The sequence below is a fragment of the Pleurodeles waltl genome, chromosome 1_2 (assembly GCF_031143425.1).
Source record: "Pleurodeles waltl isolate 20211129_DDA chromosome 1_2, aPleWal1.hap1.20221129, whole genome shotgun sequence".
Classification (NCBI taxonomy): domain Eukaryota; kingdom Metazoa; phylum Chordata; class Amphibia; order Caudata; family Salamandridae; genus Pleurodeles; species Pleurodeles waltl.
In genome coordinates, this window is record NC_090437.1 from 180,063,852 (window position 1) to 180,086,268 (window position 22,417).

A 22,417-nucleotide genomic window follows, 5' to 3' on the forward strand; every position below is an offset into this window, starting at 1 on the left:
GGCAAAAACTACCATTTACAAACTATCACACTGAAACCAATGGCATGGTAGAAAAGGTTGATCCAAGTACTGGAGGGGGGCATACAAATTGCCAATTCCAGTGGGAAGAATTGGAAAGAGGATTTGTTCAAGAGAGTACAAATAGATAGACAAACTCCTCCTTCTACTACGAATGTGTGACTTTTGAGTTGTTTAGGAGCAGGAAACACCACAGTATGTGATGCCCAGCATGATTGTTTAAAGATGTTGGAAACCACCCCTGAGTGGCATTGGAGAGAACAGGAATCTTTGTGGGAGACTGGGTTAAAATAAAGAATCCTGTAGGTAAACTTGAAAATTCACGTTTTTTAATACCATAACGGTTTTGAAGCTGTTTACCAATGCAGTGAAAACAGAAGACTCAAGAATCTGGAATCTTATTGAAGTAGTTATGGTGAAGCAGTGTGAGATCGATGGGGCAGTCTTGATGAAACTATCTGGCAGTACAATGATGTCTGAAAACAGGGTTAAAGGTGGCTGTATGTATGGGTATGAGGGTGCTGTGGACCAAAGAAGTGCAAGGATGAGTAGGGCAGCTAAGTAACTGAATGTAATAGTCCTGATGTGTGGATATGTGATTGTTTGAAGGGCAAGCATTGTGAACATGTATACTCCTTTTGTTGGCTTTATGCATATGTAGGTGTGGTATTTTATGACATTGTTTTGTATTTCCTCCCTGTGCCTGTTCTGAGTAATCATATTTCTCAGCTAGTAGTTATCCAGTTGGTGGTAAAGTTACTTGTCTAGGTGTGTTCTTTTCATTTTAATTTATTAGAAGGGATGTTTCAAGTATTGTGCTAATGTATTAACATGTTGTAGCACAGAATCTTCATATAAGAATGCTGCTGTAGTGGAACTGTGAGTGGTTCTTTCTCCTGTGCACGAAAGCCTGATACCTATAACGTGCAAATAGTAATTTCAGTGTGGACAGTTATATTAGTGGCTTCCTGCTCAGTTTGTTTATATGAAATGTTCCCTGTGCTTACCAATTATCCAAATATTTTCTCTTACAGGCTCAACAATTAAAAAGCATTTTGATACAAAAGAACACCATTAGAGATTTACCCAATGAGTAAAGCAACATCTGAAGAACTGACCTGATGAGAGCCTTCTCCCCAAAAGAGTCCCCCTTTGCCAGTGTCTTGATGAGCTGTGGCTCTGTTCGACCTTCGGTACTCTGGGTGACAACAACCTGAAGTAGAAAACAGCCTTGTGATGTGTGAGCTCTGAGAGCTATGACTAAGAAAATCAACCAAAATCCAGCATGTAGCACATTTTCTGCTATTTTTCTACTATTCAAAATATAACACAGTTGACTAGTAACAGAAAATATGACTTTGGATCAAAAAGTTTAATCCATCATTATTTTACTCACCATGCCACCCTAGTTTGGACCCAGCCATATGCAAATCAGTCTTGACCCTGTTCCTCATTGGAACAGTCCAGCCCGAACTGCCAGGCCAGGTCCTCCCTGGACCGGAAACAAGCATCCTGGGCCGGAGATGAAGGGTGATACCCTGAACGATGGATTATACCCAGATCTGGGACTGGGGGTTAGTGTTTGCATTGTTCAGCACTCCATCCATCATCCTTTTGTGTTGCTAAAGTTGCCCTAAGTGGGAAGGGTATGCCCAGACGTGGGTCGCTTGCTCACTGTGCCACTGGATTCAAGCTAGTCTGGCTGATGAAGGGTGATACCCTGAAACTGGTCCTAGGATGCTTGTTGCCGGTCCAGGGAGGGCCCAAACTGGGGTGGCATGGTGAGCAAAAGAACAATGGATTAAACCCAGATCTGTAACTGGAGGTGAGTGTTTGCATTGTTCAGCACTCCGTCCATCATCCTTTTGTGTTGCTATATTTATTTATACCTCATAATACATCTCTTTCTCCCTGACCCCCTAAAATGTCATTTCATGTCTCACTGCTTGGTAGGTAGCTCCTTCCTTGCACCCTGTTGGTGGTTCAATCTCCTGAAACACCCAAAGATAAAATATAATAAAAAAGGAAAACAAAGAACCCTCTTTATCTTTGCTTTAAATACAATACGCATCGATGAAAAACGTCTGCCATGATTAATTTATGGTGAACTCTGGCTCGTGGTAGTCAAATGGGAGCCCGACCTTTTCCCTGCAGCTGGGGCACGTGCTCAACGGAAAGGAGCAGACTCGAGTGTTCGCAAGCCCAGGTGTGCCCTGCTCCGGAGCTTTCTGTTTAAAACGTTTGTCCCATGAATCCGAGACCGTTGGGATCCACAGCAACGCGCGCCTGCTTGGGTTGTGTTACCAGTGGAACTCTGCTCCAGGCTAAGGTGACAGCCGTTGGTCACAAGCTCATGCTTTTTGTGAGACTTACAACCCCATACTCATTTGGATGCTGCCTTTGGACCCTGCTTGTGTCCACATGTGTATAAGTGATGCACACTTTCAACATTACAATATGTGATATAAGTTTTAATATGTGAAATAAGTCAGTATATGAAATAGGTTTCACATTACAATATGCGAAATAAGGATGCAAGTTCCACGTTTTTATGTTTTACCTGTCCTTTTGCTATAATGAAAAAGGTGTTCCCCTCCTCTCCTTCTCGAATAACGTAATCTCCTTTGTCGTAGTATTCCTGTTAGAGTGGAGGCAAGAGCAACAAATGGTTAATGCGGGGCAGACTAACAGGGGGAATGTTAGGGGTAGCTATGTACGTGCACGTGCGCGTACGTGTATGCGTGAGCACCTGCGTGTGTGAATTGATTGACCATGCCACTCACCAACTCCAAAGAAAGGTTAGGCATTTCAGATTTTGCCCGTATGATCCATTGTTCTAGGTATAGCATATGTAACCCGGCTTCTGAAGAATACTGGGTAGCCCCAAACATTTTCAATATAATGTATGTTATACATATCCAGAGAAGCACCAAAAAAAGGGCGACAGGGGCTTCGGAGCTAAAACACATTGGCACATAATCTGACAAATGACCGAGGGTGTTCCAATATTAGCGTAAAGTCATTACAAGTACTGAGAAGAACATAAATGCAAGCCAAATAGTACAGAACATTAACCTTTGGCATAAAGCTATGTAATTTACTCTCCAACCACAAAACCTCAGACAGTTAAAATAGCCACTCACGTGGTCAATGCACCACGTGAACCAAATAGTGTTAGGGTCACTCAGGCATGACACCGATAACTGATAAGCAAGAGAAGGAGCATAAGGTCGTAGGACGAATCCACATACATATATATAGAGCACGAGGTTAACATGCTCAATTTTAATATATTTTCCATACAAGAAAAATTCATTGAAATAATTTATTTTTGTATTTGCAGTCATCGGCAGTGCCATAACAAACGTGCATTAAGTGCTTTCATTAGTATGCTTTATTGCTACATGGTTTTTACAGTTGCCAAGGCCAGACACATCATCACAAATACTTCAGTAGCTGTCAATACAAATCCAGAAACACGTGCATAGAAAACGACACCATAGTGTTCCCTTAACATGCTTGGGTGATCACTGTTAAATAAAGCTCTAAAATATTTAATGACGTCCAAAAGCTGGAAGTGCCATTGATTTCACACTTGCAGATATTGGATGCATTATTACGAAGCCAAATATGCGGCCCTTGGTGCGCATTATTTCATGTCACTAAACATGTACAGAAATGGAGTCTACGCCCTGCACTCAAACTATTGAGTATCCAACTAGATTAACCTGAAATCAGAATCCAGACTGAAAGGGAATTCTCAAGACCAGGATGTGAGGCTACCTAAAGTCTTACAACTCTGTTAATCCATACTAATGGCTTAATGTGGCCTACACAAAATTTTATAAACTATGATAACATAAGCAAGCAAGAAACTCATATACCTGTGCACAAGCTACTACATTTCTCAGTGTTTAAAGTTCATAGTGGAAAAAGCAGGGTAGGGTATTGTTTGCAAAGTAACCCCTTTTGAGTAGTCAACCACAGACTTTCATTGTTTTTTGGGACTCATCTCTTGATAATCTTGAACACTAACACTGGGATACTGCTATCCAGTCCTCACTGTATGCGCTTCAGACCCTAAAACAGCTCAAATTTGGCTTACAACCTGGTTGGCACATATAACTTTCCTATAAGACCATAGTAAATGGTGTATAGTGCAAATGTTCATCCATGGCATGGAAAGGTAAATGCCACTTGTGGACTGCAGCACCTTGTTCCATCTACTATAGTGGCCGTGAAAAGACGGCTTCAGTCCTACCCTGATTAGCCTGAGAGCAGCAGCTTGAGCCCTGCTGACAGGTCCTGTTTTCACAGGTTGGAAAACATGATTTTAAATATTAAATATGTCTCCCTCAAGCACATCTTGCTGCCTACAAGGTAGGGTGCATAATATCTAAGAGTGGAACAGGTGTAACTTTGAAAATGTCCTGTTCCCCCAGAGACTAGGCCAAAATTGACATTGTCACTTGTCAGTGTATAGATGATGTACCAAATCTATGACTTTTGATCTCTATAAGCTACACACTCCATCCATAGATGTATTTTTATATCTAATAAAATCCCATCCAATGATGAAGTCTGATTTACATTAAATATATTGGAAACTTAACTTTTAAAAAGTTAACTTTCCCCTGCCATATACTGGTGGAGGCTAATTTGCATTAACTCTCCAGCAACGGTCCAACCTATACTGTGCCTTAATTAAGTGTGAAAGAGGTGAGCTCCCAAAGTTTAAGCAAAGGCCTGGGAGTGAGGAGGTGTTTTCTCCCTCTTTCAGGAAGACCAATTGAGGTTGGCCCAGGACCCTAATTTACTCCAAAAGGGCCTTCCCTGTCACAAGTAAATGTTAGGTGACACCTGGTAATACCCCAGCATTTGTACCCCTAGTCAGGTTGGCACCAAAAACATAGGAGGATACCTACCCCCAGAACTGGTTCTGTGTGACCACAGCAGAGAGTACTGCTCAATATCCTGGCCACAAATCTGAGTTGTCGGACAGGCTCTGTGCAAGGGGGGGAGGGTTTCCCTATCTTGGATTTTGAGAGTGAATGGCACTGTGGGGCTGTTTGAAGTAGAATAAACAGGAATTGTGGAAAAAAGTTGTTATGGTTGTCCCTGGAACGTTTACCCCTGACCCAGGAGCTGGTGCAAGACATAAAGGTGGCACCTCCTGATAACACTTTCTGGACCTGTGGAAGATTACAAGAGGATTGGATCAGCTGTCTGCGACCTAAGTGGAACACTGAAGGACTAGCCCTATTCCCTCCTGAACCCAGGACAAAGAAGTGGACTCCAAGGGTCAGTTGGTTGACCTGCTATGTGGCTAAGGGGCACAAAACCTATAAGAGGTTGTTTCCTGGAAATGCCCAGCTGGGCAGTGGCAACTGGACCTAGACTGGACTTGCTGTTGACCTCTGCCTCAAATGCTGAGAGTCCCCAAAAGCTCTCCCAAAGGTCCTGGAGCTTTAGAAGTGACCCGGGGTTGTTAGGGCACCAGAAGAAATTTTGGAAACTTTTAATAAAATCTCCTCAAGAGGTCCAGCAAAACCTTCAGAAAAAAGTATCCCACTGGCAGTTCATGACATTGGATTGAACTTCATCCTCATACCACTCTGGGCTTCTATCACCTCTAAAAAACACAACTAAGTCCCATTCTGTGTTGGGACTTGGAAGAGTTTCTGCAAGAAATCTCCAAAGCACCAGGACTCCAGCTGGACCAGCCTGCTTCAAGTATTCAGCCTCTGGTTCTACGGCATCAGCTACAATTTAAGTGGCAGCCTGTGCAAGGAGTAGTTTTCTTCTCAAAAGCTGATAAAGTTAGAAGAAATTACAATGTGTTTCTTCTGAAGTGGGTCTAGGAACATTTTCAAACATTTTGATTCCTAGACTTTCAATTTGGACCAGTCCACTAGTTGTATCTGATCTGGCCTCATGAACATGTAGTTGAATGTAAGGTTTATTTACAGGTTACTCAATATACATTACATCCTCCAACAAAAAGCAAAGGAAATTCACAATTTGAAAGTGAAAGCCGAATTTGAGTAGAACTTCAATATCTTTGTCAATTTTTCATAGCTTTTGCAATAAACACCCGAAGTTTGCAAGATAATAATTTTGCACCTTCTCATACTCACACTCCAATACTAGTTGCAACTGCTATACACCATACTTGTATGCAGCCCAGTTCAGTGTGCTCCTTTGTTTGTTTTGTTTATTATCATGAGTGCTGCTGAGAACTCATTAATATCCATCTGTTTGGACTATACAAGCTTTATTTGAGAGATGTACAAAGGCTGTCTTGTGTGTTGTGCTGAATGTTTTGGTGTTGTTGCTTGAGGAGGAGTGATGCGAGAAAAAGCTAAGCAAGGTATGCAGTCACATACACAATGTTCACAAGTTACCTGCAAAATTTCACAATCAAAGGAAATCACACGGGGCTTAAATGTCAGAAAAGCTCAAACTCCGTGAGCTAAGGGTAAGTCAGTAACCAGGAACTCCTCATGACTATGCGTGCATAGTGAAACATTTTCACAACCCAAAAAATGGACACTGCTGTGAATACAACCTTCCACCTGGAACCAACACACAACATCCAAAGAATACATTAGACAGGGCAATGCTCAAACAGCATTACAATTCAGAGGCACCTGAAAGGTGGACTTCACCCAGCTCATGCAGCATCTTTCTCTCTCTCTCAACAAACAATCTGCCAAGCCACTACAACACATACCACACTAAACCAACACCCACCCGACACCACAGAGTCTAGTTAAAAAATCCTATGATGCTGACAAAACGTATCACTCTCAAGTAGCTCAGATGCATACTTTAAGTTGTGCAATGCGCATGCAGGTTTACCAACTAGCTCATATCCAGACCTCCGGCTACACACACCAAACGTTACCACAAATCAGGTCACGCATATACGTGAAAGCAGCATCCTATCCGCACCAACACTGCTGATTGTCCAGCTCAAAGAATACGATATCAGATTCCAGTCTGCCGAAAATCGATGGCACTGCGAGACCATGCTAATGGCAAAAGAAGCGCAGCACACATCTCTATAACATAGCATAATATCCTGTTGCATTGGGCCCAGTACTGACAACGTAAGAAAACATATCTGCGCTTCCTTCCCAGCCACTAAAATAACAGGTTTCCATAAACTGCCAACATTTGTAGACGTCTGATATGGAATAAGGTTTGAGGTCGCCCGAGCCTTGCTGCAGATCCCTGAAGAAATGTTTTTAGCGACGGTATTCCTCTCCACCCTTAACAGTCATCCAGACGCGCAGATTGCTCTGTTGTAATTTCACTGGTCAGAATTGACATAAATCTGAACCATAAAAATTTTGGAAAAACATTTTCTTTTAAATCTGTGCTCTACAGCAAATACATCAGAAACCGATATGAATTATTAATTTGTAACATCTGCTGCGGTGTTTCGTTACACTGGTAACCCGCCCCAGAGGAGCAGAGTCAAGAAGAGAGAATTTGCAACACTCTAAATTACTTCGTCAGGGAACTCCCTGGGCACTCTGAGGAGGAATGTACCATTATCGCACAAACAGGGGAGGACACACGAGGGGTTCCATGAAATAGAACGTGCCGTATTGGTACTGCACGTTCACTCGGGTCATAAGCGATTCTTGGATACGTCTCGGAGGAGGATTACTGCTTGTGAGCGCACACAATCACCAAGCTATTTGTCTTTGAGAAGAAATATATCTCGCAGCCATGGCAACATTAAAGTTGTGTCGTCAAGTCAGAGAAACTGCATATCAGGGCCTCAAACTGGAGACAAAGTGGTAAATCAGTGTTGTAGAACGCCACAGAACATTTTTTTTTCATGGCCTGGTAGCTTAGTGTTTTTAATTATCGTTTGCAACGGTGTGGAGTTGTTTGATCACTGGATATTTTACCGTTCCACATCTTAAATGCCCCCCCAACAGAGCTCCTGAATATTTATGTATGTGGATTTTACAAATGTAAGCTCTCCCTCCATGCTTTGCCTCTGGGCTCATGTGGCACCCTACTCTGACTCGATCTATACTTGGAACTTTCAAAATGCCACATATTCTTATGCATCTTGCTCTGTTCCTTACACGAGGGTTGCACTCACAGTGATCAGCTTGGCCTTTTGAATTATACTTAGCCTAGAAATACAGTGGCGTCTCTACATGGTTTTATGTTTGCAACAGATCTTTAGGCCCTGATTTATACTTTTTGACGCTAAACTGCGCTAACGCGGTTTCACGTCCAAAAGTATACCGCTGGCTAGTGCCATCCCAAGACACCGGGCATCATATTTATGGTATGACGTTAGCCGTCAGTAAGGCCCGGTTAGCGTCAAAATATTTAACGCTAAGCGGGTGGGAGAGGCGTAGGGAAAACTGGAGGTTCTGCATCAAAGGATGGCGCTAGTCAGGTTAGAGTCAAGAAAATGACCCTAACCTGATTAGCGTCATATTTCGATGCACAACCTCCATGGACATGACTCCTGTCTAAGTAAAGGCAGGAATCATGCCCCCCAACCCAATGGCCATGCGCAGAGGACTTTATGTCCCCTGGGCATGGCCACTGGGCTCAGTGCCATGTAGGGGGCCCAAGTTAGGCCCCCCTTTGGCACTTAAAAAATAATTACTATACTTACCTCTACTTACCTGGGATGGGGTCCCCCTATCCTTAGGGTTCTTCCTGGTGTGGATGGGGGTGTCCGGGGCCAGGGAAGGGCACCTGTAAGCTCTTTCCGAGGTCTCTGACCATGGAAATGAGCCCATAGGTCCCCTAACGCCTGCCCATACCTAGGCGTTAAATAATGGCGCTGAGGAGCTTAGTGCCATTATTTAAGGTCCCTATTCCCCCATGCATGATTTTAGCAAGGGGGATAAATATGGCGCAAGGGCCATAGCGTTGTTTTCTGCACGGGAATGCCTACCTTGCATCTCATTGACGCAAGGTAGATTTCCACGTCCAGAAAATGACATTAACTCCGTAACTTTGGCGCTAGACATGTCTAGCACCAAAGTATAAATATGGAGTTAGGTTTGCGCTGAATTAGCATAAAAAAATTATGCTAATTCGGCGCAAACCGAGTATAACTATGCCCTTTAGTGTTTTTGTAGCTTTTCAGGCTCATTCTCAGTTCCACGTTAAATCTTGGTTCGAGCACAAAGGATGATTGTACCAAAAGTGGCACTCTGAATCCTCGACTATGAGCGCCTCGGATAATTTCGGTGGGTTTTGAAATTATGACTCATATTTTTCCAATAGGTGAATTTTTTACCGATAAATTTTGGCAGGTCATACCTGCTTAAATGTACTGGCTGAAGAAGGCCCGGTAAATATTCACAGGGAAAAAGGTCAGAAATAGGTAAAACTTCAACAGTACTTTTTCGGTATTTCAAACTGTAAAACTTGACATCTGGAGGTAAAACCACATATAGGCCAACATTGTGGAAATTATATTACCCCATGCATGTCTGGATAAGTTATTCCATGTTGTAAAGAGGTGCGAAGTGTTTTTCTGAAAATGCCGTTTTTTTAATGTAATCATTTTGAAAACGGACAGTGGGTGCATCTTACCCAAAGTAAATGAGAAGTAGGCTGTACTGCCTTACCATCACACAAAACATTATGGTGTGTAAACACAATAGCAAAGAAGAGGTCTCATTTCCCTGTCCTCCTCTCACTGTGTCACACAAAATTCTCTGCAGACAATTTCAGAAGAAATAGCGCCTCAGGATCGTACACACTATACAATGTCCTAATGCTGCTGGCTAAATATAATCACTTCCTGTGATCTGGTGGATTGAATCTTTATACGTGTGTGCGCAGTGCGGCCTCTCCACAAAGTGGCTTCCGACAGCATGCTCTGAGTGAAGATCCAAGGTCTGGCAATGAGAAGATGTTATCTGTACAAAGTTGTGATGTGTTGCTCTGGTATGGACCTTGCTTTTGGTCCTGCATGACCTTTCCACCTTTTTTGGTCTCCTGTCTTATGTGAAGAACTGCACTGGCCATGTACATAAATATATTATTGCACCTACAAGGGCGTTGGTTCATCTTTTCTTGAGTTCATGAGTGTAATCGCCCTTGAGTAAGAAGTCCATAATTCTCTCTCTATGCTAGAGAATTGAGAAAAGAGTAGAACATTCTAGGGTTATATATGAATCTGATAAAATTCTATTATTCTACTTCTCTATTTTATTGTTCTTATGTAGAGTACTAGGCCAAGTGGCCTAGACAGTGTTAGCTGCGCAGAGTGCATAGGCCAGGCCAGCAAGTATGCACATAGACGTGTGCCCGAGACCACACAAGAACTGACACTGAGGAGCGTGAACGATGTCTCCAGTTCAGATCAATACTCACCTAAAGCTATTGACTATAAATGCATCACATTTTATGTCCCCGTGCTGGTGGGGGAAGAGTTGAACAAACTTGAGTCGGACGGACTTATTTAGAGAAGATAAATGCTGCAACCATGGCATTATTATTATAATAATATATATTCATTTTAAAACAGGAATAGAAGGAAAAATGAGAATATGTGTGGATGTGAGGCTCCACAAGTCTATATCATGCCAACAATCAATTACATCATGCCTCATTTGAGCAGGGCAAATGGAAGCCTGGATCCACAAAAGTAACAGATACATTTCCATGATTAGCTGTGGTAAATACATACATTTTCCATGCACACTGGGCAGAGGAGACACAAAAGGCTGCATTTCAGTGTGTCATTAACTGCAGAAGGCTTCCAGATCTCAATAAGGCAGAAGCTAACTAAAATCCCTACAGTCCTAAACGTCAATGGTGAGATCCAAATCTATGTGCCCTCAGTGTAAGCACTTGACGCAGGGCTTACAGGTTTCTCACCCTGGACAAGGAAAAATGAGAGTTCATAAAGTAGAGTTTAGCTTACTTTGGCTGCATCTTTTCAGACGGTGCCAGCTGGTCCACTGAAAGCACAGGGCCTCAAATCGGCATTAGCATTTAAAAATGCATAAAGCTAATGAGCTTTTCGTACATGCTTCCATACTGTGGTAGACTCATTTCAACTGTTTTTAACTAAAAAGCCTATGCTTCACCTGCTAAAATATTGTACCAAATGGATCTGATCTGACCTACAGAAGGAGTTGCTTCCTGTTACCAAGGGAATCCTTCTACCTGATACTAGTACATACTACATTAATCCTGGCAGGAGAAAGGACCTAAGACTAAATGCAGTCTGTATGATTTTGGGATGTGTTTTTTGCAAAGTTGCTTTTACGGATGGTGGTATAGCCCTCCCTGATATAACAAGGCACTATTGGGCTGCTCGACTGACTGTCATTAACCACTGGGTCCTTCTCCCTGAGGGGGAGCTGGTTAACAGAGTGGATAGAGACAACATGAAACCTGGAGGCCATCTTAGAGCCATCTACAACGGCTCGGAGACCGCATCATTGCTCAGCCCTACAGCCACCACATTGACTCTCTGGCACACCACACTACATGAGATGGGGTGGAGGGGCCAGATTACACAAGCCACAAACTAGTGGGATATGGCGAGATTGGGCACCTTAGCTACACAAAGAGGCTTTGACAAATGGGACTTAATTGGTTTATTTAAAGTGGGTGACGTATGAAGGCAAGGAGAAGTTATATCCTTCTCAGAGTTACAAACAGAGAACAAATTAGCCACCACTGAGGCATTCCGCTATTTACAAATTAAGCATGCTCTACGGAAAGCAATCCTGAGGGGAGTAGATCTCCCTGAGCCCTCCCCATTCAAGAATAGGTTGTTAGATGAATATATGCCGAAACAGGTGAACTTGCTAACCTATCGTAAATTGATCAGTAACTCTCCAGATCATTTGACTAGGCTGCAGGCAAGTTGGATGCAGGATGTGGGAGAGTTAGATGAGGGGGAGCGACCTGAGGTCCTGGCTTCCCCATTGGAGGTGGCCATATGCTCCAGATTTCGATTGGTACAACTGAAAATTCTTCATCACAGTTACTATGCATGTACTAACCTGGTTAAAATGGGCAAAATGGATCAAGCATGGTGGCCTAGAAAGTGTGGCCGGGGGGTACAGTCTTTCATGTGCAGTGGAACTGCCCTGTGCTTCAACATTACTGGGGAGAAGAACTGACTTGTTTCAGTGACGTGGTCTGGAGCGACCTGACACTTTCAACTAAATGGTGCCTCCTCAATGTTTGGGATTAAACAGACCTTAATCATATGGACCGAATCTGGCTCACATTGGGACTGATGGTAGCCAAGCGAAATATAGCTCACATGTGGAGCTCTGAGCAGAGCCCGAGTTTGGGAGATTGGAAGAAAGACATGGACTGGTGCATGCTGGTGAGGAGGGCTGTATAAGTGGGAAGGGGGTGCGTGAACAAATGGAATACAATTTGGGGAAAGTGGAATGCTTATAGGGGGAAACTTTGGGCGCCCCTGTGTGGTACTATTGAGAATATTTTGTAATCCTGATGATATGTAATTCACTGCTACTGTGCAGATTGTAGAGACGTTAATCCACTGGTGACATGTTGCTAAACATATAGGTAATTATAAGTTGATGCTGCTGTCTTTACCTACTGGACTGACAGGTTTACTGTCACTGCAGTTCTCTTTGTCTAATTGCTCAAAAAAGAAAAGCCTGTACCAGCTGGGCACTACGTAGTGACATTCTCAAATAAATATAAAAGCCATTAGATTTCTTGAAATGTAGTCACATCTGCAGCCATCGATCTTGGAAGATCGTGGATTCTTTGGTGCTGTTCATTTTGAGAGTGACCCATACCCACTCTCCATGATTGAATGTAGTTCATAGAGACTGAAATGTATCATGGAGTATTACACAGGTGCCAACAGCACCAACAATCACCTATCTGAGGACCCAGAACCACCATCTTGATAGAGCAGGGGGAGACAGAAAGAGTGAGGAGCATGTAATGCTAGTTGTCAACACCCATGAAGTGATCCTAGCAACCAAGGAGAATTAGGGCTGACTACAAACAAAAATAGAGGAACCTGTTTAAAGTCAACATATATTGCACTCTTGCGGTGAGAAAAGAGTACTGCAGTCAAATAATAGGTACTGCTACTGAGAGTCATGCATCTTGATGCTACTGAGAGTCATGCATCTTGATGCACATACAAGGCAAATGATACAGTAGGCCTAGTATGAATAACCGAGGGATAGCTAAAATACTGGCAAGAGAATGTATTCACGTTTGGTTCCCTACAGTTCAAGAGTTCGTGTAGAAGCAACGAGCCCAAGCCTTCCGAAGCATCCCACCAATCAGGCGGAGCACCCCTTATCCTAACCCTCAAGAGAACTGTGTGCAAACTATGGAGAAACAAGCAGTGGAGAAACCCGCTGCAGAAATCTGCAATACCCTGGATTGTTGATGACGGCTGATCACCTCAAGTACCTACAAGTACTTTTCCCTGCTAATAATCAACGTGCTGGCAGTCATATCAATTCTGATCTAGTTTCCACACTCTCACAGAAGAAGAGCAAGAAGATACGGGAGAGAAGGAAGAAGAGAAAGGAGATGGCGGGGAATGAATAAAAAAGGAGTGCAATTTCTAATTTTATAAGTTTATCATTTTTCTGGGCCAAAAAGGATGTACTTTTACCTTTCAGTTAAAGCTCCGACCAGAGAGTTCCCTATCCAGATTTACAGCTCTGTAATTTTAAATTTAAGAGGGACGGTTTATGGACGAACAACAAAAGCACAACACCAGAGAAGAAATGCAGTACTGAATTTGTAAAATCATAAGTGCCAGTGCTCAAAGTTTATCTCAGGAGCCTGCATCCATCGCTGATGAATGTCGGGATTGCCGAACACCAAGGCTGCACAGTCTGTATTCTACCCCATGCAAGTGACGTTGGGACACTTTTCAGAGTGGGGTTCTGACATTAATATTAAGTCACTGAAACAATAGGAGTTGTGAAAAATCAAATTATTACACAAAGAACTTGTGTAGCAAATGAGAGGTGTCCACTAAGCAGAAAAATAGCAGGGAAGTATTGTGTGTCTAGTGGCAAAATTTACAGCACACTGTCCCAAATAAATGACTGAAGCATGGTGTGGTAGCACAATGCCATTTTAGAGAGCATCTGTTCCCTTGAAATTGCCTCCTGAAAGGGTCGCTAAATTTATGTTAGGCCACTGATTTTACTACCGAATGTATATGGCGCACAAAAGAGAGTATGTAGAAATTGGATGGCTGTGCCTATTTGTCATTTGTACATCACGCAAATAAATCTTTATTTACATCAGATGTCAGAAGTACAAACAAAATCAACCTAATTTGTACCTTCTTTGCTGCTGGTTTACTTTAAAATATTTGCAAAATTAATTAAAACGTATTTACATTTTCTTCTGCATTAGAAAACATTTAACACTTGCTGTACCCCAGCAACATTGTCATTTGGCTCAAATTACAAAATTTCCTGACTGAAATAGGGAAAGGAAAAAGAAACACTAATCCCCATATTAAATACGAAGCAATTTGTCAAAAGGCATTTCCTGGCACTTGACACCCGTCTTTCAACTCCTAGTAATGGGGAGTCAATAAACACAAAGGGCCTAATTTAAGGAAAGTGGTGCTGCACTGCCCCTTTGCGCCCCTAACGCCACCACATGTGCGCAGAATGTAAGATACGGCGCACCATGGCGATAGTTAGGGAACTAGCATTAAAAATTTTGATGCTAGTTCGGAGTTTTGACGCTAATCCTCCAAAGCCCATTGAGGCCCATTGTAAACAAAGTTGTTCCTCCATTTAACTCCTGCTCTGAGCATGCATAAAACGTGCTAAAAAAAATTACGCAATGAAATCTCTTAGATTTCTTTGCACCATTTTTTCGGCCCCCCCAACAGATGAACACCCCCTTTGCATACATTATGCCTAGCTCAGGCATATTGTGGCGCAAAGGGTTACAAAGTGACACAATGCATGCATTGTGCCACTTTGTAAATTTGGCGCAGCAATTTTGGCCTTGTTGGTTCACATTAGTCAAAAAAAATATGCTAATGTGGCGCAAGGAGGCTCTAGGGGCTCCTAAATCTGCCCCAAAATGTAAAAAACCTCTTTATTGCTCATTCTCCCTCTGAATTCCTGAAAGGTTCTTTTGGGGATGCTGCTGTACCGCCTGCATCCCTACTTCCAGTGCCCCTGACTCAAGCCTTTTTCTTCCACCACCATTCACTCCCTGCCCCTTAGTTTCACTCCTGTAATTCTTTTTCATCGCTGCATTCTCCATTTGTCACTGTTTGATCGTCTTTTCCTCCCTTCCTTGTGCTTCTCTCTTGTGCTGGGCGAAAGTCTGATGCAGAAAAGTAAGTGCTGGTTCCCAAAAATGAGTCCCACCTACAACTAACGCCTCAAATTAAGAACTGCAGAAATGGCTCATGACTGAATCTCAACAGTCCATACTAAGAACCCACAAAAAGTTGAAGTGCACCAGGGATCAAGACTTTTTGACTTTAACTGAAGAGGAAAATATGTTTAACATATCGAAATTAAAAGAAGGAGAGTGAAGACCACCCGATAAAACAGCCCAACAGTGGAACCTCATCTGTGAATTTACTTCATCCAGAAAACAAAAGCACAACATCTACGAAATCTCAAGGTGGTAATTTGTTTTGATATAAAAAATGGAAAAACACTTTCACAACAGTGGTTCCTGCCGAGTGGGGAGAACATGGTGGCTGGCTAGGTCACGGGCCACGGGAGAGCACAATACTGAGCTGCACGCCATGGTGAAAGAAAATGTTGTTTGAGGAGGGAGCATGGGAGAGTGAGGTGTAGATGCCAGGCAATACCATGTAGGGGCTGTGTTGCCTAATTTCTCTTTCATCCCCCGAGAGGTCTCCTTACCTTTGTCACCTTCTGTTTGCGTTTGGTATCACTAATGTAAATCGAAAGGAGATAAGAGGCGTGTGTGAAGACTTAAGAAAGAAGTTGGACGATCTCACAGGTAGGACAGCTGTGCTAGAAGAAACGGTAGGGGACCTGAAGTTGGTAGTAGAAACAAGCAACAAAGAAGTAGACAATAGGAGTTGGGGAAGAGAACTGATTTCTTAAGAAGGTTGGGGGCCACAGCTCAATTGAAGTTTCCCTCTACATTGACAATCATGTATTACAACAAAAAGTATAATTTTAGAGATTGCAAGGGGATGGATGACCTAATTAAGGATTTGGAAGGGAGCAATCAAGATTAAAGAAACATGTCCACTCCTGCTTTCTCTGATGTGGTGGTGTGTTTGACGGATAGTGACTGTATGTATTTAGCTCTCCCTTAGATGTTTCGATTTTACTGGTTTGATTAAGATAGTAATGAGTTGTAGTGGTGATTGTGCTCAGTAGGGAGCCTCTCAAAGGTGGAGTTGCCATGAGAAACAAGAGGGGTTCTCCCAGGGAGCGGGTCTGGTTTGGCAGTGGGTGGCGGTGTGGATACAGGGTGGGGAGCATGAGGTAAAATAATTAAAAATGAAAATATTCCCTCAGAAACCTATGCGATTGTGTGGGTGGGAGGTAGGCTTTGGACCCGGAATTATAATCAGAGTTTAGGGGACCCACCCAAGAGGCAAAAGTCAGTTTAGATGGAAAGGCCAGAGTTACTGAGGATCCTGTCCTGGAATATCAATGAGCTACGGGTGAGAAGCAGGCAAGGAAAGCTGTTGCAGTAGTTGAGGGATTTCCAGGCGAATGTGCTGATCTTACAGAAAATGCATTTGAAGAAGGAAGAATGTATAGAGGTGTTTAGACCACTAAAATGGGTACAAGAAGTTGTGTGCACCAACCAGAATGTGGGCATTAATGTAGTAGCCATTTTGCATAAAACATCCAAACCTTTCCCTTTGGGAGAGTGTGGTAGATAAGGCCTGGAGGTGGGTAATTGGGAAATTGGTAGCTTATGAGTGTGTGTATACCATGGCAGGCTAACAATGACAATATCAGGCCATTGGTAGATTTGTTTCAACATCTGCTTCAGTTTTCTGACCCCATAAATTGTATATGAGATTTTAACGTTGTTCTGAATTACGAGTGGATAGATCTTCAGGTAGCAGACCGAGAGTAAAACGGAAAAATTCAATCCTATATAAAATCTATGATGGCTCAGTTGAGACCGCATGATGTGTGGCGAGAAACGATGGGGTTGCTGTAAGGGTATACTTATAGCAACAAAAAATATAGACATCAGTCAAGGATAGACTATGTCCTGGTTGACAAGAGATTAAAAGATGCCATGGAGAAGATGGTCCATATGGGAGCCCATATGTCGGATCATTCAGCGGTAAGCAGGGCTGGCTTTAGGGTGTTGCGAGCGGTGCAGCAGCACCAGGTGCTGACCTGGATTGGGGGGCGCTGACCTCAGGGGGCGCTGTGTTTAGCAATAACTTATGAAACTTGCGATTTGAAAGCACCTGCTGAAAAGTTCCTTGTGCGTCCGGCCTTCAGGAAGCAATTAAAACACTAAGACACCTCTTGTGGTTAATGTTCCTGCTAGCGAGAGAGATGGGAGTTTTTTCTAGTGGCAGCTTTGACTCGCCTTAAAGTAGCACAGAGGGTTAATACGCCTGCTGCAAAGAACAGAACTATACTTTATGTGGATAGCTGAGTGGATTAGTAAAGCTGGCCTTTACAAGTGCTTTGAAAGAAATTAATGCGTGCGATAGGGGAGCTTTGGAGAGATGAGGGGCACATTTGCTGGGTGGTAGTGAGGGAATCCAAGGAGGTGGTCATGGGAGGGAAGCCAAAAAAAGACTGTCGTACAGGGCTCCACCAGTGCTAAAGCCGGCCCTGGCGGTAAGCCTGGTCATCAAGTTAGCAGGAAAAATTGGGTAGAGCAGATGGACACTAGATAGGATGCTGTTGCTGGATAATAAAGTGATAAGGAAGCTTCGATCTGACATGGAGGAGTTTTTCTGTTTAAATATAAGTTCAACCTCTCCAGGTATGGTGTGGTACACTTTTAAGGCTTTTCTAAGGAGCAGACTTTTGAGGTTGGGTGCCTTCAAGAGAAAATCCTAGAAGAAGTTTTACAGGCTGGAATCACATGTACGCATGGTAGAGTAGAGATTATCTCAGCAGGGTCTCGGTTCTGAGGAGATAGACCAATTGAGGGCACTATTAAAGGCAGCAAGGGATGAGCTCACAGCAGTGACCGAGGGTATGGTTAGAAAGAGATGCAAGGTGAATAGGATAGCCCATTTTGAGATTGGGGAAACTTGTGGCAAATTGCTGGCATGGAAAATAAAATCGGACTTAGTTAGAAATACAGTAAGTGAGATTGAGATATAAAGCAAGAGAACCAGGGCTATTAGAAGGAGCAGTAGAGAGATCGACAAACCCTTCCAGAGTTTCTTTGAGGTTTTGGATTTTACAGCGGAGATGGTTAGGAATTGGGTTAAAGATTTAGAACTGGTGGCATTGAGAGATGAGAAGAACATGGTACTTAATGATCATATTGGACAGATTGAAGTGGCTTGAAGTGGAGCAGGCAATTACTTTTAGCAAAGTGGGAAAAGCACCAGGGCCTGATGGATTACCTTTGGAAATTTAAAGAGTCCTGGGTGAGAGTACAACGCATGTCATGGCAAAGTTGTTTGATGATATTTTGGAATCAGAGGCCATGCTCCCTGTAGGAGGCTGGCCTGGCTTGTAGTGGGTACCAAGGGGTACTTACACTCTGTACCAGATCCAGTTATCCCTTATTAGTGTAGAAGAGGTGTTTCTAGCAGCTTAGGCTGATAGAAGGTAGCTATAGCAGAACAGCTTAGGCTGAACTAGGAGACATGCAAAGCTCCTACTATACCACTGGTGTCATATGCACAATATCATAAGAAAACACAATACACAGATATACTAAAAATAAAGGTACTTTATTTTTATGACAATATGCCAAAAGTATCTCAGTGAGTACCCTCAGTATGAGGATGCCAAATATACACAAGATATATGTACACAATACCCAAAATATGCAGTAATAGCAAAAGGAAGTAATGCAAGCAGTGTAAAGTTACAATAGATTGCAATAGGAGCACATAGGTATAGGGGCAACACAAACCATATACTCTAAAAGTGGATTGCGAACCACGAATGGACCCCAAACCTATGTGAGCTTGTAGAGGGTCGCTGAGGCTGTAAGAAAACAGTGAGGGTTAGAAAAATAGCCCACCCCAAGACCCTGTAAGGTAGGTGTAAAGTGCACCTACAACCCCCAGAGAGCACAGAAGTCGTGATAGGGGGATTCTGCAAGGAAAACCAACACCAGCAAAGCAACAACAGTGGATTTCCAGACCTGAGTATCTGTAAGAGAAGGGGACCAAGTCCAAGAGTCGCGACAGTGTCGAGAGTGGTCAGGAGCCCAGGAAATGCCAGCTGAGGGTGCAAGGAAGCTGCCACTGGATGGAAGAAGCTTGGTGTTTTGCAAGAACGAAGAGGACTAGGAACTTCCCCTTTGGAGGATGGATGTCCCACGTCGTGAAGAAGCTTGCAGAGGTATTCCCACGCAGAAAGACCGCAAACAAGACTTGCTAGCTGCAAGGGTCGCGGTTAGGTTTTTTGGATGCTGCTGTGGCCCAGGAGGGACCAGGATGTCGGCACTTGGATGAGGAGACAGAGGGGGCGCCCAGCAAGTCAGGGAGCCCTCACAGAAGCAGGCAGCACCCGTAAAAGTACCGGAACAGGCACTTGGAAGAGGAGTGAACCGGAGTCCATCCGAAGTCAGAAAAGGGAGTCCCACGACGCCGGAGGACAACTAAGAAGGTTGTGCACTGAAGGTTAGAGTGTCGGGGACCCAGGTTTGGCTGTGCACAAAGGAAATCCTGGAAGAGTGCACAGGAGCCGGAGCAGCTGCAAATCACGCTGTACCCAGAAATGCAGTCTAGCGTGGGGAGGCAAGGACTTACCTCCACCAAACTTGGACTGAAGAGTCACTGGACTGTGGGAGTCACTTGGACAGAGTTGCTGAGTTCCAGGGACCACGCTCGTCGTGCTGAGAGGGGACCCAGAGGACCGGTGATGCAGTCTTTTGTTGCCTGCGGTTGCAGGGGGAAGATTCCGTCGACCCACGGGAGATTTCTTCAGAGCTCCTGGTGCAAGAAGAAGGCAGGCTACCCCCAGAGCATGCACCACCAGGAAACAGGCGAGAAAGCCGGCAGGATGAAGCGACACAAGGTTGCAGTAGTCGTCTTTGCTACTTTGTTGCGGTTCTGCAGGCGTCCTGAGCAGTCAGCGGTCGATCCTTTGGCAGAAGGTGAAGAGAGAAGTGCAGAGGAACTCTGGTACGCTCGTGCATTCGGTATCTGAAGAATTCCCCAAAGCAGAGACCCTAAATAGCCAGAAAAGGAGGTTTGGCTACCTAGGAAGGAGGATAGGCTAGTAACACAGGTAAGAGCCTATCAGAAGGAGTCTCTGACGTCACCTGCTGGCCCTGGCCACTCAGAGAAGTCCAGTGTGCCAGCACACCTCTGAATCCAAGATGGCAGAGGTCTGGGGCACGCTGGAGGAGCTCTGGGCACCTCCCCTGGGAGGTGCAGGTCAGGGGAGTGGTCACTCCCCTTTCCTTTGTCCAGTTTCGCGCCAGAGCAGAGCTGGGGATTTCCCTGAACCGGTGTAGACTGGCTTATGCAGAGATGGGCACCATCTGTGCCCATCAAAGCATTTCCAGAGGCTGGGAGAGGCTACTCCTCCCCAGCCCTGACACCTATTTCCAAAGGGAGAGAGGGTGTAACACCCTCTCTCTGAGGAAGTCCTTTGTTCTGCCTTCCTGGGCCAGGCCTGGCTGGACCCCAGGAGGGCAGAAACCTGTCTGAGGGGTTGGCAGCAGCAGCAGCTGCAGTGAAACCCCAGGAAAGGCAGTTTGGCAGTACCCGGGCTCTGTGCTAGAGACCCGGGGGATCATGGAATTGTCCGCCCAATGCCAGAATGGCATTGGGGTGACAATTCCATGATCCTAGACATATTACATGGCCATGTTCAGAGTTACCATTGTGACGCTGTACATAGGTAGAGACCTATGTACAGTGCACGCGTGTAATGGTGTCCCCGCACTCACAAAGTCCGGGAAATTTGCCCTGAACGATGTGGGGGCACCTTGGCTAGTGCCAGGGTGCCCTCACACTAAGTAACTTTGCACCCAACCTTCACCAGGTGAAGGTTAGACATATAGGTGAACTATAAGTTACTTAAGTGCAGTGGTAAATGGCTGTGAAATATCGTGGACGTTATTTCACTCAGGCTGCACTGGCAGGCCTGTGTAAGAATTGTCAGTTCTCCATATGGGTGGCAAAAGAAATGCTGCAGCCCATAGGGATCTCCTGGAACCCCAATACCCTGGGTACCTCAGTACCATATACTAGGGAATTATAAGGCTGTTCCAGTATGCCAATGTGAATTGGTGAAATTGGTCACTAGACTGTTAGTGACAATTTAGAAAGCAGAGAGAGCATAACCACTGAGGTTCTGGTTAGCAGAGCCTCAGTGAGACAGTTAGTCATCACACAGGGAACACATACAGGGCACACTTATGAGCACTGGGGCCCTGGCTGGCAAGGTCCCAGTGACACATACACTAAAACAAGATATATACAGTGAAATATGGGGGTAACATGCCAGGCAAGATGGTACTTTCCTACACTCCCTCTGTTGTGGAATAAAGCCATTGTTCCACTAATAATTAAACCAGGGAAGTGCCCAAAGAGCTGCAACTCATATAGGCCTATATCACTTTTAAATTGTGATTATAAGATCTTTGCAAACATTTTGGCTGATAGATTGAGTGGTGTGATGGTTGGACTCTTACAGGAGGACCTAAAATAGTTTATTACGGGCAGGTACATGCATGAGTTGATGCAGGAGCTAATTGGCTCAATAGATTTAGCTAACATATTTGAGGTATCTATGGCAGTAGTCATGATGGATGCCACAAAAGTTTTTGATAGAGTCAACTGGACATACTTAAATACCTTGTTTGAGATTTATAACTTCGGGGATAAATTCTGCTAGGTACTGCAAAGGAAATATCAGAACCCCTGTGCTATAATATTAGTCAACGGCTCTCTAACCTGGCTTTTCAAAATAGCGAGGAGAACAAGGCAGGGATGAGCATTGTCACCATTGTTATTTGACCTGTATATAGAGCCTCTAGCATGTAAAATCAGAAGGGAGCAGAAGATAGCACCCTTTCGGGGTAATGGGTGGCTAAGGAAAGTTACTCTTGACTCTGATGATTTAATGCTATATATGGCCTATCTAAAGGGTACTATGCCATCACTGGGGAGGTTAACAGCAGAGTTTGAAAAAGGTGGCAGATTCACAGTTAATAATGATAAGACAAAAGTCGTGGCCTGGAACATGTCAAAGGAAGGTGCCCCAATTAAAAA

The 22,417-nt window shown here is 44.0% G+C and overlaps 1 protein-coding gene across 1 annotated transcript in view; it reads right to left on the minus strand.

The window, feature by feature from the left end:
• Window positions 1–22,417, minus strand: part of PRKG2 (protein kinase cGMP-dependent 2) — a 791,389-nt gene that overhangs the window by 357,526 nt on the left and 411,446 nt on the right. The window contains exons 7-8 of the mRNA XM_069237440.1: window positions 2,579–2,656; window positions 1,137–1,231 (exon numbers count right to left, since the gene is read on the minus strand). Coding sequence (XP_069093541.1) covers window positions 1,137–1,231; window positions 2,579–2,656 — 173 coding nt within the window. The remainder of the gene's footprint in view (window positions 1–1,136; window positions 1,232–2,578; window positions 2,657–22,417) is intronic.